The 18,853-nt window shown below is 33.1% G+C and overlaps 1 protein-coding gene across 1 annotated transcript; it reads left to right on the top strand.

Moving 5' to 3' along the window:
* Positions 1-229: 229 nt before the first annotated feature.
* Positions 230-3,084, top strand: LOC132267590 (methylesterase 10-like). Its single transcript, XM_059768729.1, has 3 exons — positions 230-453; positions 2,435-2,560; positions 2,657-3,084. The coding sequence occupies exons 1-3, from the start codon at positions 274-276 to the stop codon at positions 2,933-2,935; spliced, it is 585 nt and encodes a 194-aa protein (XP_059624712.1). The 5' UTR covers positions 230-273; the 3' UTR covers positions 2,936-3,084.
* Positions 3,085-18,853: the final 15,769 nt, after the last annotated feature.

The following is an 18,853-nucleotide window of genomic DNA, read 5'->3' as shown; positions in this document are numbered from 1 at the left end:
TGGGCTGGGCTGATAGGAAGAGGAAGAGTAGTACACGGGCTTATATGAACAATAGTACTAAATTTTTTTTTTCAATTGGACCTGGGCTATAGCCCAGGTTAGCCCATTACTAGTTCCTCCCTTGGGTCTAACCTTGGAGCATGGTCCTGGTACAAGCTTATCACCCTACTTAAGTCCGCGGGTCACAACGTTATAGCCTTGGATCTAGCCGCAAGTGGGAGGGACCCGAGGCGATTCGAGGAGGTCACCTCCTTTTTTGAGTATGTGCAACCAATGATGGACTTCATGGTCTCCCTGCCTAATGGGGAGAATGTGGTCCTAGTTGGTCACAGTTATGGCGGCTTTTCCATTTCTCTAGCCATGGAGTGCTTCCTGGAGAAAATCTCCGTTGCAGTTTACCTCACTGCCTTCATGCCCAATTGCAGTGCTCCACCAGCTACCCTTTTACAACAAGTAAGAAAATCTCTATTAGCTTAAAATTTCTGAACATAATTGTATCATGAAAATGTATGCAATTTATTGAGAATTGTATCTCAAAATTTAGATTTTGTTGGTTTTTCATTTTAAAGTCAGTATTTTGTTTAGGAAATTGTACCCTATAGCATATAAATTAGTTTGATTCATAAGAGTTCGTCTATATATAAGTTTATTGTTAATGACTTTGAGATTTACGAAAGGAATATATATATGTATATATATACTTTTTGATACTTATTCTATTCATATAAAATTATATGAATAATTCTTGTTTAAAAATTATTCCTTTTATCTTTAGAGATGTAAACTATCTAATAAAAATTGAAAATTTGAATGAATGATTTTCTAATTGTATCTAATAAGTTTAATTTTCATTTTTATTTATTTTTATCCAATATTAAACATATTAATAAGAAAAATCTTAACAAAAGAAAATAATTACATTGAAATTCATACCAGATTTGTTAAAGGTAAATTGTGAAGTTTAAAGAATTGTCTTGTCATTTTTTATGTCTTCCAATACTTGGCCCATGGGGATGGTGTGATTGAATAAAATAAATAAATAAGCTAGAGAAAAAGGTCGTAGAGAAGAAGAGTGTGAGAGAGTTAGAAAAGGGGAGACATTAAATAAATAAATAAAAAAGATAGGAAGGGAGAAAAATATAGGTTTGCAAAAAAAAAAAAAAAAAAAAAAACAAAACGGACAATACTTACCTATTCACCGGTAAGTAGAAAGTACATACTTACTCCTGATGTGACGTAAAAGTAATATGACAAGTGTCCCTAAATAGAAAATAATAAAAATTAAAAAATTTAAATGCTTACCGGGTCAATCCAAATGGATGCAAATCAAATCCTTAATTAACTCTCCCTCTCTTTCTCTCTCTCAAACTATTCCGCTTAAACTCTAATCTGCTAATAATGGAAGTTTTGACTTTTATCTTTTATGATTTAATGTGTAATCCTTATATATATTTATCAATTATTTTGATCTAAAGTACACCAAATTACAAAAAATCTGGTTCTCCACCGTAAGCCTTTCCTCGTTTGAACCTCGCCCTTAACTTACTTTAAGGCTATGCCATCCTAAGGTGCTGCTAAATGGAAGGATCTTATCAACGTCCATGAATGATAAATCATAGATCGAACCGCCGAATCGGAAAAATTGGGTGCTATCATATAGCTTTGTATCGGCTAAGTTCACGAGTTGGAGATAAGCGGACTCGAACTTTGATAAATAATTTATTGATTGCATAATAGATTGCTATTACTTATTTAAGATCTTTATTATTATTATTATTATTATTATTATTTTTAGCAAAAAACAAATATCTAGGTATCATTATATTTATAGTTATTCTTTCTATTCATCATCCAAAACTTTGTTTGTATCTTGTAATATTATTTTATTTAAAAATTTTAGCTTAAAATATATATATTTTTTTCCGACAATCCCCTTTTCATACACTCACTGGACAAAAAGAGTAATGTGAGAGTGGGAAAGAGAGTTAGATTTGGATCATATTGGGTTTGATCCAGATAACCTCTCAAATCTTTTAATTTTTATTATTTTATATTGTAGGGACACGTGTTTTACTAATTTTGCACCACATCAAGGTAAGTTATATACTTCATACTTATCAGTGAGTAGGCAAGTATTGTCCATAACACAATACACTGGTGGAAAAGATTAAGGGATTGAAAAAAAAAAAAAAAAAAAAAAAAAAAAAAGAATTAATAATCATGTTTCATGTTATTAAAATTAATTAATGTTAAATCTTATTAAAAAAAGAGAGCATATTTTTCGAAATTTATAGCGGATTAATTGTTAAAACATGTCAAATCTTATTATATCTATTTTGTTTATTATTGAATCTCTATGCATATGTTAACGCATTTCTTTCCTTTTTTATTTTTATTTTTAAATTTTTTCCATGGCTTTTGTTTTGGAGAACAGTCTCTCAGCGCGATCTCGTCTTTCTTGGATTCCGAAATTGTATATGATTCGAGTAATCTGCCTGTTTCCCTACTCTTTGGTCCAAAATTTCTTGTAGCTAATGTTTACAATGACTCCCCAAGAAAGGTGAGGTTTGAACTCGAGCAATTTCATGCGAATAAATCCCTAAAAGTAGCTATCTCTTGTTTTTCTTGATACCTATTCATGTATCTTTGCATGCAGGACCAGGAATTAGCTAAAACTTTGGTGAGGCGAGCTGGGATTTACTTGAATGACTTGAGCAAGCCTCTGCTGACAAAGAATAAATACGGGTCGGTCACTCGGGTTTTTATAATAAGTGGAGATGATCTAACTCTTACAGTGGATTTCCAGAAATATATGATTGAGAATAGCCCTCCCAAAGAAGTGAAGTTCATAGCTGGATCTGATCATATGGTCATGACTTCGAAACCCATACAGCTTTACCTCACTTTGCAGCAGATTGCTTATAAATATGGCTGAATGGGTTGTGCATCATTAAGTCGCATGCACAGATAGCCTAAATAAAAGGTCATGCAAGAAAGTTATGAAATAAGTCGAAAAGGTCAGAATGAGTAGTTCTCTCTTCCATCATGTATTCTCTTTGATTTTCACGAAATAAATGATATTTAAATGTAATGTAACTGAATTGCAGAAATATATATAATGTGGAATATTTTAATGTTACGTGAGAATGAGCATGTGAGTGTGTTTCTTGATTTTAAATTTATAAATTTTATTTAGATAAGAACAGCACAAAGGTCCTTACTTGCCATCTTTGCATTTTACAATGCAACGGAATGTATATGCCCTATGCCTAAACTCAGCTGACGACCTTGAACACCTCTTTCACCGGTGTGCCTATACAAGGGTGATATGGAATATGGAATACAACAAAAATATGGCTTCTCATGGAAGGATTTCCTGGTATGGGCGTCCTCAAATTGGAAGCAGAAGCTGATAAGGAGTAGGGTAATGACATGGAAACTTGCCTTGGCAGGTTATGAGTATCATGTGTGGAGAGAGACGAACAAACAAATTTTCAGAAACACATCCTTACCTCGTGTGCAAATTTAAACCCTTAATTTGGGATGGTAATTTCGGAATTATAAAATACTATCTAACCTACCATCGTTTCTCTCCCAATTTTCTCATTTTTATGATAGAATATAAGAAATAAGAAGGAATAGCTATATCTTCTAATTCTTTCATTTCTCTCATTTTAAACAACTGAAACACAATCTATACTATCATTTTCTTTGTTTTCCCTTACTATCCCTCTAAATTCCTCATTCCAAACGGAGCCTGATGGTATGAATGGCATTTTGTTCCAACTTGAAATACTGCGTGGGCTTTTCATTTTAGGTTTGGACTTTGGACTTTGGACTTTGTTTGAGCTATATGCCTTTTGTCCCTATTTTTGTTTGGGCTATAAGCCTTTGTTTTTTGGGGTTCTCTTTTGTCCATTGCCAGTAGGCCTCTCTTTGTTGGGCCTTGGGGTTCGTCCCAAGTATATATTTGTATAGTGTTTTTTGTTTTTTTGGGCTTTTATACATTTTTCTTACTTACCAAAAAAAAAAAAAAATGTTTCTTACTTGCTATGATTGTTCGTTGAATACTAATTTAGTGTCAAGACGAAGCTCATTCTCTTTGAATTTAAAAGGAGAAAATTATTGGTCTATGCATCTGAAAATCTTTCTTTAAATTGTTATTAAGTTAGTAAAAGGTGAATTATTAAATCAAAATTTCCGTTATTATCTAAGTGCTTAAAAATATAAAGATATAACTTAAGGCCCCGTTTGGAAAGTATTGTGTTTTGTAGTGTTTTGTTTTAGCCTAGAACAGAACAAGTGTTTTGTAATGTAATGTTTTGAAATGAGAATAAAGCATATTTCAGACGAAATTTTGGAGTGAGAATTTTGGAATAGAAATTAAATTTTTTTTTTTGGATGATTAAAATAAATTAATTACAGAGCTTGATTAGTTTGCAAAACAAGAATTACAGAGCTTGATTAGTTGATTTAGAAAAAAAAAATTAAAACAAAACCCATACACACAGGTTAGCAGTTGCAGAGAGAGAGAGGGGGGGCAAGCTTGAGAGTTGAGAGAGCGGCTGAAGCTTGCGAACGGCGAACCAGAACTGGAACAGCGGCCAATGGAAACTGAAAGATATGGGTTTTGATTTTTTGAACAATCTGAAATGATATGCCGATATGGGGGTTTTGATATAGGTAATAGGTTTTGAACTTTTGATTCTTGCAGAAAGATACATAAACTAATTTTAAGGGAAAATATTACCTAAATTATAGAGAAGCTACTGCTATAATACAGAACTGGACTATTCTGCAAATCAACAGAAAATTAAGTTGAGTTCAAGCTTAAAATCCACAAATCAACAAGAAAACAACACAAAAAAGCAGAAATAAAACAGCATTTCGAAGATTGGTAGAGAAATTAAGTTAAAAACGTTTACTTTCACTTGAAATTTTTCAAAATCAGCTCAGAAAGTGTAGAAATCAGAGGTAAAAAAAAAGTAGACTCTGTCAACGGCATAAATTAGAGAGAGAAGGTGAAGAGATTCTAGAGAGAAATTGAGATTTAGAGAGAGAGAGAGAGAGAGAGAGGGAGAGAGGTTTTAAGTTGAGAGATACATAAACTGAAATATATGGGTTTTGAACTTCTGATTCTTGTATATTTTGTAGTTTGTAGTTGCAGAGAGAGAGAGAGAGAGAGAGAGAGAGAGAGGGCAAGTTCAGAGTTGAGAATGAGAATAGAGATAGAGACGGGTTTTGAACTTCTGATCCTTGTAGATTTTGTAGTTTGCAGTTGGAGTGAGAGAGAGAGATTAGGGCAATTGGGAGGCTGAAATGATTTGCCCTAAAAATGGATTGGCAGAGTTGAGAAAGAGAATAGAGATGGAGGCGTTTGGGAGGCGTTTGGGAGGCTGAAATGATTTGCCCTAAAAAAAATTTATTATTACCCCAGCTACAGTAACAAATGGGCCTAGAACAATAGAACACCAAATTTTTGTTCCAGCTTTTGGGCCAAATAATGGATTTGTTTTGAAAGTGTTCTGGTATTGTTGAAAATAAAACATGCCGATCCAAACATATTTTGTTCTCAAAATAGGCTACTGTAACCGGCCTGGAGTATTACAAAACACATGGGAACACATATTTCCCAGGCTTAAGAGTTTGACTCAGGTGAGTAAGTTCCTTAATCTTGGTGGCTCGGAAAAATTTAAAGCATTAAGTTTCGTATTTTATTTTTTAGAATAATTAAAATTTAGACTTATATATCTTTAGCGCTTCCGAGTCTTGTATCATTTCCAACTTCTCTAAGTCAGCTTGTCTCGAAAAGTTGCTAAGCTTCTCTATACCACAATTTTGGACAACCACAACAAATTTATAGTTGACCTTTCCTCATCCTTCCAATCTATAAGACCAATTGGTTGTTTGATTACATCTTTGAAGGTCCCCAGAACATGGCTGTGTCGGTGAGCATCATTAGTCTCCACACTCCACCACAATTTTTTATTTATTAGAAAGATAAATACCTATAATTCCCTTATGGTATTATGGGATTTGAAAAAAAAAAAAGTCAAAATTATTGACGATGGAGCAATTTGTACAACTTTTCAAAATACATGAATTTATACACACTTTTTTAATGCCCAATTCATTTAAATTCCTTTGGTCCACAAATATATATATATATATATATAGTCCAGAGAATGTGAGTCCTCTGAGTAGTAGGAGAGGAGAGAGAGTTCTTCACCATTAAGGAAGGAGGGAGGTTCCACTACTGCATCACTCTCATAGCCGTCTCCGAATGCTTGCAGGCAATTTGCAACTAAGCTTTTAACGCAGGACTCTTCAATGAAGGTTAGGTTCGATGTCAGATTTTCAGGCAATTTCATACGAATACATCCATAACAACAGCTAGCTTTTTGTTTTTCTTGATGTCGCTATTCATGTATCTTTGCATGGTGGACGCTGAATTAGGTAAAACGTTGGTGAGACCAACTGGATTTTACTTGAATGACTTGAGCATGCCTCTGCTCACAGAAAATAAATACGAGGTCACTCAGTTTTTATAACTAATTACTCTTGTTAATACTTTTATTCCTATTTTTTTTTTAAATATTGTTACCTTTTAAAATCTTTGGAAATTACCAAAATTACTGTAATATGTGAGAGAATAAAAGTGAGTTGAGAACGAAGGGTGAGACGGTGAGATTGTAATGAGGGGTGAGGAGAAAAAACTTTATACACGCTGGTGTAATGATAGAGGAAATAAAAAAGGGTGGAATGAGGATAGAAGTGGTAATTTGTGTTTGCATCATAATCGTGTCGTGTCCATTTAAGAGTATTATATTAAATAGGTCAATCGAATACGACCCGTTTAATAATCATGTCATGGACCTTCAATAGTAACATAACATGTTGATTAAATAAGTTACACGTGTCAACTTATTCACTAATACAACCAAATTACTAGTCACTAGTCAATAGAATAGTAAATTAAAAGACATAAATTTATATAGTTATGATTGAATCCGAATATTCAAAGCAAGATGAAAAACATCAAACACCCCCTTAGTTAAGTTCCCCGACTATAAATGTTTAAGCAAGTCTGATCACTTGAAAATCATACTAAAAGAAATGACATTTAAGAAGGTAATGCAGTTGTTTGGATTTGTATGGAAATGACCTAATTGTCCATAGTTAAACGACATTAAATGGATTAAACCTGTTGTTTAAGGTGTAGGTGTATGATATACTATAGTATCACTATTTAAATATTATGATAAATTATAATATATTTATATATAATTTAATGTTATAATATTATATATATATATATATATATATATATATATATATATAATATTTTGATAATAGTATTATATATTATATACAATTATAAACCAATATAATAAACTATATATTAAATGAACCTAATAATAATAGGCCAATGCTAGAATTTAATTATATGTCCTTAAGAACATTTGTTCCGCTGTGGTGTTGATGGACTTTGTAGCGTATGTATCTCAAGATACAACGAATTTTCTTTCTTCGATAGCAGCACTGCAAATCGGAGAAATGGGCGAACCGGCTCGGTGTAGTACTCGATCTCTCTCTCTGAACTAGACTCAAACTCACATACTAAAACTATCTATATGTAAAGAAGGGAGAAGAAAATAAGAGAGGAAAACTCAGAACTAGAGAGAAGATTTATGAGTTTTGGTATGATTTGCAAATGACCCAAGGGATATAAAATATAGGCATGGAGGTGCCTATTCGGTTGACCCGAACTGCCACTGGATGCAATGGTTCAGCCTGAACCATTACCAAAACACCTGTTCATATTAGGGTGCGCTAGTTCACACCAGGTGCAACCTTGAACGCACTGGTTCGGATCAGACACAACCATTTATGATATCCACAGGAGTAAGGCCAGCCCAATAAAATAAAATAAAGCCCAAACGCCAAGGCCCAGTTCAAAAATTCCATTTAATAAAAAAGTTAACTAGATTTTACAGTTAAGTCTAAGCTTGGACCGGGTTGAGCGGGGCGCGCGTTTGTGTGGTAAATGGTTTAGACCCAAGCTTGCCTAGGTCCTTCCTTCTTAAAAACTTGGGTACCCTTGAGATCAAACCCAAATTTCAAACTTGGGCTATATATAATCTTATTAGTTTAACTTTTTATTCAATGTGGGATAACCACTTTCCACATTTTGCATACTCATTTAAGCTTAAATAATTTACTTTGGATCTAATTTCCCATTCATGCAGAAACAAATTTGAGAAAGTAAATATATCACGTTCATCTCCTTATGGAGATAAACGTGTTCGTCTATAGTTTGTAAGAAATTCTTAGCATGACCTATTCAAAATTTCGCCCAAAGTTTCTGTTTTGTTTGCTCCATTTCCAACAAAATTTCTTAACCCTACTTTGACATGATTAATTAATGGGGTTAATCGTGTTAACCCGTTGACGACCAAACCTGATTAGGGTCGTGTCAAACTTTGTCATCCCTAAATAATGGGAGAAAATAAAAAGAAAAAAAAGAAAGAGATAATTGTTGTCCAAAATATGTGGTATAAATATACCAAATACTATAGTATTATAAATTTAAATATTATGCAAAAATATAATGTATATATAATTATTATTATTAAGTAATAATATATATATATATATATATATATATATATATATATAATTTTTTATAAAATATAGTTATATATAAGAAATAAAATAAAACTATACAAAAATAAAATAACCTGATTATAAGTCGAGGCTAGAATTTGATTATATGTCATTAAGACAGCCCCGCTATAATGCTAGCGGGCTAACGGGCTCAGTGGCATTTATCTCTCAGCATACAATGACTTGTCTTCCTTCGGTAGTAACACTTCAAACCTAAGAAATGGGTGAACTGGCTCTGTGCAGTACCCTCTCTCTAAAGTTGACTTGAACTCACAAACTAAGAGTCGAACCCACAGACTAAAGTGTATGTATGCAAGAAGAGAGAAGGAAGAAGAGAATTCAGAAATGGAGAAAAAGATTTCTGAATGGTGTGCTTTACAAATGATCCCAAGGGGGTTTATATAGGCAGCAAGGTGCCTTTTCGGATGGGTGCAACCATGGGTCATAATGGTTCAGAAAAAACTGAAAGGTGGTTTATTTTAAATTCAAATTGAAGCACTGATTCGAACCAGGTGCAACCTTTTAACGCACTAGTTTGGACCAGTCACAACCTTTCAAATGAAATCCAATTTTAAAATAAGCCCAGCCAAAATGAAAGGCCCAATTTCATTTAATAAAAAATTAACCACACTTTATAATAAAGCCCAAGCCTAGACCGGACCGGACCGGGTCAGGCTAGCGAGCGGGGTGTGCACGTGTGGGGTAAACGGTTTGGACCCAAGCTTACCTAGGTCTTCCCCCTCTTAAAAACTTAAATGCCCTTGAGCCCAAACCCAAATCCCAAACTTGGCTTATTTAAACTTCAATTGGTTTTATCATTTTTTCCATGTGGGACAAGCACTTCCCACATCTTGCATATCCATTTAGGCTTATCAAATACCTCACTTTGGAGCTAATTTCTCATTCATCCGGAAACGGATTTGAGAAAATAAATATACCACGTTCATCTCTTTGAGGAGAGGAACGCAATCATCTATAGATCCGCAAAAAATTCGTAGCAGAATTTATTCCAAATTTTATCCAAAGTTTTTGTTTTGTATGCCCAGTTTCCAACAATCCCCAACATGAATGGAAATTGGCGTCATTTGCAAATTATGAAAATGTAGACACTAGAGAGAGTACTATTTGAAAGTTATTACATCAGGATAGGTAGCTTTTGGCCTTGAACCTTCGCTAGTGTATTACTATCGGATTTACTGGCTAACTAGTGAACATGATGTCTTGAACTGTTCAGGCGTTAATGTAAACCAAGACAATAGCAAACACACAGTTTCTTCCCGCACAAAGTCGGCTCTCACGGTTGTGTTCATATGGCCCTAAACAACTTATGGTATTTCATAAGTGCTTTAGAAAACTTAGCCTTCGAAGTTCTCATAGAAGCAGCCCTACTTCACACTCAAATAGGTGACCACTTATTAAGAGTATCCTACTATACCCCACTTGAATTTTTCAAGGTATAAAAGTCATTAAAAACATAGCTTAACCTAATCCTCGCTGTAGGTGGCACTGTCTCATCATAGAAATAGGTAGAAGATTAAATATTCCCAAGGGATATAAAATATAGGCATGGAGGTGCCTTTTCGGCTGACCCGAACTACCACTGGATGCAATGGTTCAGCCCGAACCATCACCAAAACACCTGTTCATATTGGGGTGCACTGGTTCACACCAGGTGCAAACTTAATGCACTGGTTTGGATCAGACGCAACCATTTGCGAAATCCACTAGAGTAAAGCCAGCCCACTAAAATAAAATTAAGCCGAAGTGCCAAGGCCCAGTTCAAAAATTCGGTTTAATAAAAAAATTAACTAGATTTTACATTAAGCCTAAGCCAGGACCAGGTCGAGCAAGGTGTGCGTTTGTGTGATAAATGGTTTGGACCCATGCTTGCCTAGATCCTCCCTTCTTAAAAACTTGGGTACCCTTGGGATCAAACCCAAATTTCAAACTTGGGCTATATATACTCTTATTAGTTTAACATTTTATTCAATGTGAGATAACCACTTCCCACATTTTGCATACCCATTTAAACTTATTAAAATAATTTACTTTGGATCTAATTTCTCATTCATCCAGAAACAGATTTGAGAAAGTAAATATACCACATTCATCTCCTTACAGAGAGAAACGTGTTCGTTTGTAGATTCGCAAGAAATTCTTAACAGGACCTATTCAAAATTTCGCCTAAAGTTTTTGTTTTGTTTGCTCCGTTTCCAACAAAATTTCTTAACCTTACTTTGACATGATTAATTAATAAGGTTAATCGTGTCAACACGTTTAAGACCAAACATGATTAGGGTCGTGTCAAGCTTTGTCATCCTTAAATAATGGGAGAAGATAAAAAGAAAAAAAAGAAAGAGATAATTGTTGTCCAAAATATATGGTCAAAATATATCGAATACTATAGTATTATTTATTTGTGGTCTAAATTTTTTTTTTTTTTTTTTTTTTAGCCCACAGCATCACTCTCATGGCCGCCTCCGAATGCTTCAGGCAATTTGCCTCAGTTTGGTCCACAATTGACAATTGATTGCAACTAAACTTCTTAACGTAGGACTCTTCAATGAAGGTTAACAAATTTTTTTTTTGGAAATATATATCTATAAAATTGCACTATTACTCCATTGAAATTAATATAAAATTTCACTATTGTCCTTTTCCATATAAATTTATGGGTCGTACCAAGGGAACCTGACATCTACATAGCCGGAGAGTGAATTAATGCCACCGACAATGGCGAAAGAAAGACCAAAAAAAGAGTTGGGGGGGGGGGGGGGGGTTGCAGCTGCTGCCACCCACACACATTGATTGAGAGAAATTACTGTGTACTGTACATTATAGTACACAATAATTTACTTTTGGTATTAACATTTTTTTTTTAGAACTATATATCTATAAAATTGCACTATTACTCCATTGAAATTAATATAAAATTTCACTATTGTCCTCTTCCATATAAGTTTCTGGGTCCTACCAAGGAACCTGAAATCTACATAGCCGGAGAGAGAAAGAGAGAGACAATTGGGGGTAGGGATGGCAACGGGGCGGGGTGGGGCGGGGATTCCATTCCCCATCCCCATCCCCGCCCCATTTTTCATTCCCAATCCCCGCTTAAAATTTTGCCAGAATCCACATACCCGCCCCCGCCATCTTATCCCCATCCCCGCCTCGCCTTGCCCCCGGCCCGGCCTCATAATTTTTTATATTAAAAAATACATATTTTTTCTTATTTATATATATATAATAAATCTAATTTAGTAATAAATTATTATATGTAAGGGTATATTAGTAACTTCACATTTAATCGGGGCGGGGCGGGGCGGGGCGGGTTTACCCCATCCCCGCCTCCGCCCCCGGCCCTAGCGGGGATTCACAAATTAGCCCCATCCCTATCCCCATTTAGCTAAAAGGATCCCCATTCCCGTTATAAATGGGGCGGGGCGGGGCCCCGGCGGGAATGGGGAATTTGCCATCCCTAGTTGTTGGGGGGGATGCGACTATGCCCAAAATACGAAATATTTTTAGATGACATAGGAAAGAGACAGTACGTCTTGTGCTACATTATACAAAAATCATACTCCTTGGTCCTAAATTTAATGTCTACTTGTTTATTTTTTATAAAAATAAATATCTCATCTAAAAGGTAAATTATCACATGAACCCACTATGACATATTTGTTAATTCATTTCTACCAATATTATAAAAATTATATATTAAAATTCATTCTCTTAAAAAATTAAATTTTTTTTTTTTAAATAAATATTTAATTTGAGACGAATAGAATATATAGTAAATAACTTTAGGTGGCTTCAGTATTACTCTTCATTTGTCCTATAAAAAGTGTTTAGTTTTTAGAATTTACCTTTTTCAGAATAAATTTTTATATTATTTATTATAGTGGTAGACTGTTTGTAAATAAAATTTAAAATATATCATTTTTTGGTGGGTTCACATTGAGATTTATTTCAAACTTTAATTGCTTTTATTACATCGTACATTAAATTATGAATTGGGACAGTTCTTTTGGGACAATCAAATACGAAAAGTTAAAAGACTTTTTTTGAGACAAGAGAGTGCATTATTATAAAGGCTTTAAAAATTCAAACACATACTTAATTTGCATAACATCTACATAATTATAACTTAAACTTCTTTATACAAGAATTTCATAATTATAGCAACCCAGAATAAATTAGTTGGTAACAATCTCAAATTTTGATCACCCCCCCCCCCCCCCCCCCCCAAAAATAATAATAATAATAATAATAATCACAACAACAACATTCAAGGTACTCAATTAATTTCACGACCTACCATGGAGCCCACTTTCATTTGTTAATAACTCAGGGTAGTTTGTTGTCATGGTGTGTATAAATATAGGGTATAATTTCATAAAAATGGAATTTTGTAAGTCAAAGGTCCAAAAGATGGAGTCAAACTTTCATTTTTCAAATAAATAGAGTTTTATGGAAGGCTGAGGTGGACATGAAAACTTATTGCGAAAAGACCGAACTACCTGTTCTCTCTCTCTTCATAACTCTTTGTGATTGCCTGCTCTTTCAGTCAAAACTTCCTTTGCCTCTCTTTATAAATCTTGTCATATTTGAAAGTTTATGATGGATTGAGTCAAGAGCAACGATGATGGCGATGATGGAGTGTTCTTACTGGCGATAAGCAAGGATTACAAGCAACGATAGGGGTTGTACTATTTGTTAAGTTTGGAAATGATCATATATCATAGAAACAGCTTTTCTGTAAATGTTTGCTTTTATATGTAAATTACAAACATAAACAGTGCCGTTACTTTCTTCTATCTATTAATTTTCCAACCCCTCACCTTCTTTGCATTTTCAACACCAGTGGTATGTGTTTCTTGGAGATCTAATGACCAAATCAAATGATGACAAATGAATTTCTGAATTCAATTAAAAATCAACAAAATCAAATCCATATACTGATATATATGGTAGTCCATAAATATAGTTCGTACGATAACACGATATGTATAAATAAAAAGGTGAAACAACTAATCGAGAGAGATGGTACTGTGCATTCATCTTCTCCAAATTTAAGGTACTCAATTAATTTCAGGACCTACCATGGTGCCCACTTTCATTTGTTAAGAACTCAGGGTAGTTTGTTGTCATGGTGTGTATAAATATAGGTTCCTGAAGAACAAAATAAGCACAACTTTTTCTTGAGACTATGGCTTCAATTCAATTCTCTGCAAGGGCGGAGCCAAGGGGGGGCTGGGGGTGGCCATGGCCCCAGTCAGGTTAATCTCAAAGTTTTTTTTTGTTCCTCTCTCTATATAAATTTTGTATGTATATATGTATTTTTGTGTGAGTGTGTCTATTTTTTTTTTTTAATAAAAAATTTAGATAGATATATTTTTGTATGAATATAATAAATAGTAAAATATTTTTGCCTACGTAATATATATTTTTTCTCCAAAAGTTCTAGCTAAGTAGTGTTGCTTACCCCCCTCCCCCCCCCCCCCCCCAACCTCAAGATACTGGATTCCTTTTCCTGTCTTTATAAATCTCTTTATACATACTGAGTCAAGAGAAACAATGATGGCGATGATGGAGTGTTCTTACCGGCGACAAGCAAGGATTACAAGCAACGATAGAGGTTGTACTATTTGTTAAGTTTGGAGGTGATCATATAAATTACAAACATAAACAGTGCCTTTACTTTATTCTATCTATTAATTTTCCAACCCCTCACCGTCTTTGCATTTTCAACACCAGTGGTGTGTGTTTCTTGGAGATCTGATGACCAAATCAAATTATGACAAATGAATTTCTGAATTCAATTAAAAATCAACAAAATCAAATCCATATACTAATATATATGGCAGTCCATAAATATAGTTAGTATAATAACACGATATGTATAAATAAAAAGGTGAAACAACTAATCGAGAGAGATGGTAATGTGCATTCATCTTCTCCAAATTTAAGGTACTCAATTAATTTTAGGACCTACCATGGTGCCCACTTTCATTTGTTAAGAACTCAGGGTAGTTTGTTGTCATGGTGTGTATAAATATAGGTTCCTGAAGAACAAAATAAGCACGACTTTTTCTTGAGACTATGGCTTCAATTCAATTCTCTGCAGGGGCGGAGCCAAGGAATATATATATGCATAATTCTATCCGTGTCAGCTAATGTAATTTGAGACTTAAGGCCAAAACTTAACTCTTTTTTATACTTATTTTATTCATATAAAATAATATAAATAATTCTTGTTTAAAAATTATTCCTTTTATCTTTAGAGATGTAAACTATCTAATAAAATTTTGAAGGAAGTTTTCTAATAGTATCTATTAAGTTTAAATTTTTTTTTTTTTATTTATTTTTATCCAAATTCACATTTTTATTAAACATATTAATAAAAAAAATCTTAAGAAAAGAAAATAATTACATTGAAATTCATACCAGATTTGTTAAAAGAAAATTGTGAAGTTAAAGAATTTTCTCGTCATTTTTTATGTCTTCCAATACTTGGGCCATGGAGATGGTGTGATTGAATAAGATAAATAAATAAGCTAGAGAAAAAGGTAGGAGAGAAGAAGAGGTGTGAGAGAGTTAGAAAAGGGTAGACATTAAATAATAAAAAATAAAAAATAAAGATAGGAAGGGAGAAAAATATAGGTTTACAAAAAATTAAGGGTGATAAAATGGGTTACAAACTATCAACTCGCCCACATTTATTTGCTTTTTAATAATTATGGGTGAACCATATTTAAGATGAGGAAAAAATGGGTTGAATAATTTTTAAACTATTTAATTTGAGGGTCAAGATGGGTTAGATATGGTTACCTATATTCAATCCATATTTCACCATCACATAATAGACACACAACACATATCTATTCTATATTGCATTTTACTAGTTTCTCTCTCTCAAGAAGGGCTGCAAGTTGGGCCCAACCCAGCTCAGTCCCAACCCATATCGGGTTTCACAGGTAATTTTTTTTTTTTTTTTTTTTTTTTTTTGTGCAAATATACAAATTATATTTTCCTTCTCCATATTTGTAAATATCAAAATTTTTACGAAATTTTTATTTTTTAAACATCAATATTTTGGGTGGGTCGATTGGGTTTCACGGGTAATTTATTTATTTTACAAATATACAAATTACATTTTTCTTTTCTATATTTTTAAACATCAAAATTTTGGGTGGGTCGGTTGGGTTTTACGGGTCAGTAATTTTATTTTATTTTATTTTATTTATTTATTTTTTTTCCAAATATGCAAATTACATTTTCTTTTTCCATATTTGTAAACATCAAAACTTTTAAGAAAATTTTATTTTTAAAACATCAATATTTTGGGCTGGTCGATCGGGTTTCACAGGCCCTTTTTTTTAAAAAAAAAAAAATTTCAAATAAACAAATTACATTTTCCATTTCTTTGTTTGTAAATATCAAATTTTTTAAGAAAATTTATTTTTTAAACATCAAAATTTTGGACGTGTCGTTCAGGCCTTTTTTTTTTTTTTTTTTTTTTAATTTACAAATAAACAAATTACATTTTACATTTCTTTGTTTGTAAACATCAAATTTTTTAAGAAAATTTATTTTTTAAACATCAAAATTTTGGGCGGGTCGTTCAGGTTTCACGGGTCAAATTTTTATTTTTTATTTTTTATTTCCCAATTATGCAGATTACATTTTTTTCCCTTGTTTTTAAACATCAAAATTTTTAAGAAAATTTTATTTTTTAAACATCAATATTTTGTGCAGGTTGGTCAAGTTCACAGGTGAATTTTTTTTTTTTTTTTTACAAATATAAAAATTACATTTATTTTTTTCCATGTTTGTAAACATCAAAATTTTTAAGAAAATTTTATTTTTTAAACATCAATATTTTGGGCGGGTCAGGCGGCTTTTCACGGGTCTTTTTTTTTGTTTTGAAAATTTTATTTTTTAAACACCAATATGGGTCTTAACAGGTTGGCCTTATACATTTTTTAAATATAATTTTTTTAAAAAAAATAAATAACTAGTTTTATTGGTCCATGGATCATAATGGGTTGACCCTATACAGTTTTGCCCAGCCCATTTTCAACCGTTCTGAGCGGATTGAATTTGGGTCTTGACCCATGTTTGACCCGTCCACTTTAACCCAGTCCAAATCTGACATAACCCGCCCATTTGTCACCCATACAAAAAATAAAAATAAAAATAAAAACATAATACACTGGTGGAAAAGATTAAGGGATTGGGAAAAAAAGAAAAAAAATAATAATTATGTTTCATGTTATTAAAATAAATTAATGTTAAATCTTATTAAAAAAAGCATATTAAAGAAAATAATGCAAAAAAACTTCAAAAATGTGGCCTACACGTTGCTTTAGTGGCTCATGAATATATGCTAAGTTGGAATTTAGTTTCGAATGTGTGGTTTTGGGCATTTGTTACTTAATTTACGAAATTTATAGCGGATTAATTGTTAAAACATGTCAAATCTTATACCTATTTTGTTTATTATTGAATCTCTATGCATATGTTAACAAATTTCTTTCCTTTTTTATTTTTATTTTTATTTATTTTTCCATGGCTTTTGTTTTCGATAACAGTATTTGAACACGACCTCGCCTATAGTGGATTCCGAAGTTGTATATGATTCGAATAATCAGCCTGTTTCCGTACTCCTTGGTCCAAAAGACCTTGTAGCTAATCTTTATAATGACTCCCCAACAAAGGTGAGGATTGAACTCACGCAAATTTTTTTCGGTAAATTGAACACAAGCAATTTTCATGCGAATAAATCCCTAAAAATAGCTAGCTCTTGTTTTTTTTTTCGGTAATTAGCTAGCTCTTGTTTTTCTTGATACATATTCATGTATTGCATGCAGGACCAGGAACTAGCTAAAACTTTGGTTAGGCGAACTGGGTTTTACTTGAATGACTTGAGCAAGCCTCTGCTGACAAAGAATAAATACGGGTCGGTCACTCGGGTTTTTATAATAAGCGGAGATGATCAATCTATTATAGTGGATTTACAGAAATATATGATTGAGAATAGCCCTCCTAAAGAAGTGAAGTTCATAGCCGAGTCTGATCATATGGTCATGATTTCAAAACCATTCAGTGTGTGCATCATTAAGTCGCATGCACAGCTAGCCTAAATAAAAGGTCATGAAATAAAGTTAGGAAATAAGTCGAAAGGTCAGAGTGAATAGTTCTCTGTTCCATCATGTATTCTCTTTGATTTTCACAAAATAAAGGATACTTAAATGTAATATAACTGAATTGCATAAATATATATAATGTGGAATATTTTAAAATTACGTGAGATTGAGCATGTGAGTGTATTTCTTGATCTTAAATTTATAAATCCTATTTATATAAGAACAGCACAAAGGTCCTTACTTGCCATCTTTGCATTTTACAATGCAACGGAATGTATGTGCCCTATGCCTAAATTTAGCGGACGACCTTGAACACCTCTTTCACCGGTGTGCCTATACAAGGGTGATATGAAATGTGGTATACAACAAAAATATGGCTTCTACACTAATCCGAGCTCATGGAAGGATTTCCTGGTATGGGCGTCCTCAAATTGGAAGCAGAAGCTGGAAAGGAGCAGAGTTATGACATGAAAACTTGCCTTGGCAGATTATGAGTATCATGTGTGGAGAGAGAGGAACAAACGAATTTTCAGAAACACATCCTTACGTCCTAAGCAAATTTAACCTTTAATTTGGCATGGCAAATTCGAAATTATAAAATAATACTTAACCCACTATCGTTTTTCTCCCAATCTTTCCATTTTTAGGATATGATAAAAGGGATATCGAGGAATAGCTATCTCTTATAATTCTTTCATTTATTTCATTTTAAACAACCCAAACACAATCTATATTATCATTTTCTTTCTTTTCTGTTACTATCTCTCCAAATCCCTCAATCCAAACCGCCTGATGGTTGGAATGACATTTTGTTCCAACTTTTGAAGTATTGGGCCTATTTGTGGGCTTTTCATTTTAGGTTTGGACTTTGGACTTTGTTTGAGATATATGCCTTTTGTCTCTATTTTTGTTTGGGCTATAAGCCTTTGTTTTTTTGGGGTTTTCTTTTGTCCATTGCCAGTAGGCCTCTCTTTGTTGGGCCTTGGGGTATGTCCCAAGCATATATTTGTATAGTGTTTTTTTTTTGCTTTTATATATTT

This window comes from Cornus florida, unplaced genomic scaffold, assembly GCF_030987335.1.
Source record: "Cornus florida cultivar Cherokee Brave unplaced genomic scaffold, ASM3098733v1 CherokeeBrave_3.0.0_Hap2_Chr07, whole genome shotgun sequence".
NCBI classification, from domain to species: domain Eukaryota; kingdom Viridiplantae; phylum Streptophyta; class Magnoliopsida; order Cornales; family Cornaceae; genus Cornus; species Cornus florida.
The sequence above is the reverse complement of the archived record's forward strand: the minus strand, read 5'-3'. Positions and strand labels throughout refer to the sequence as shown.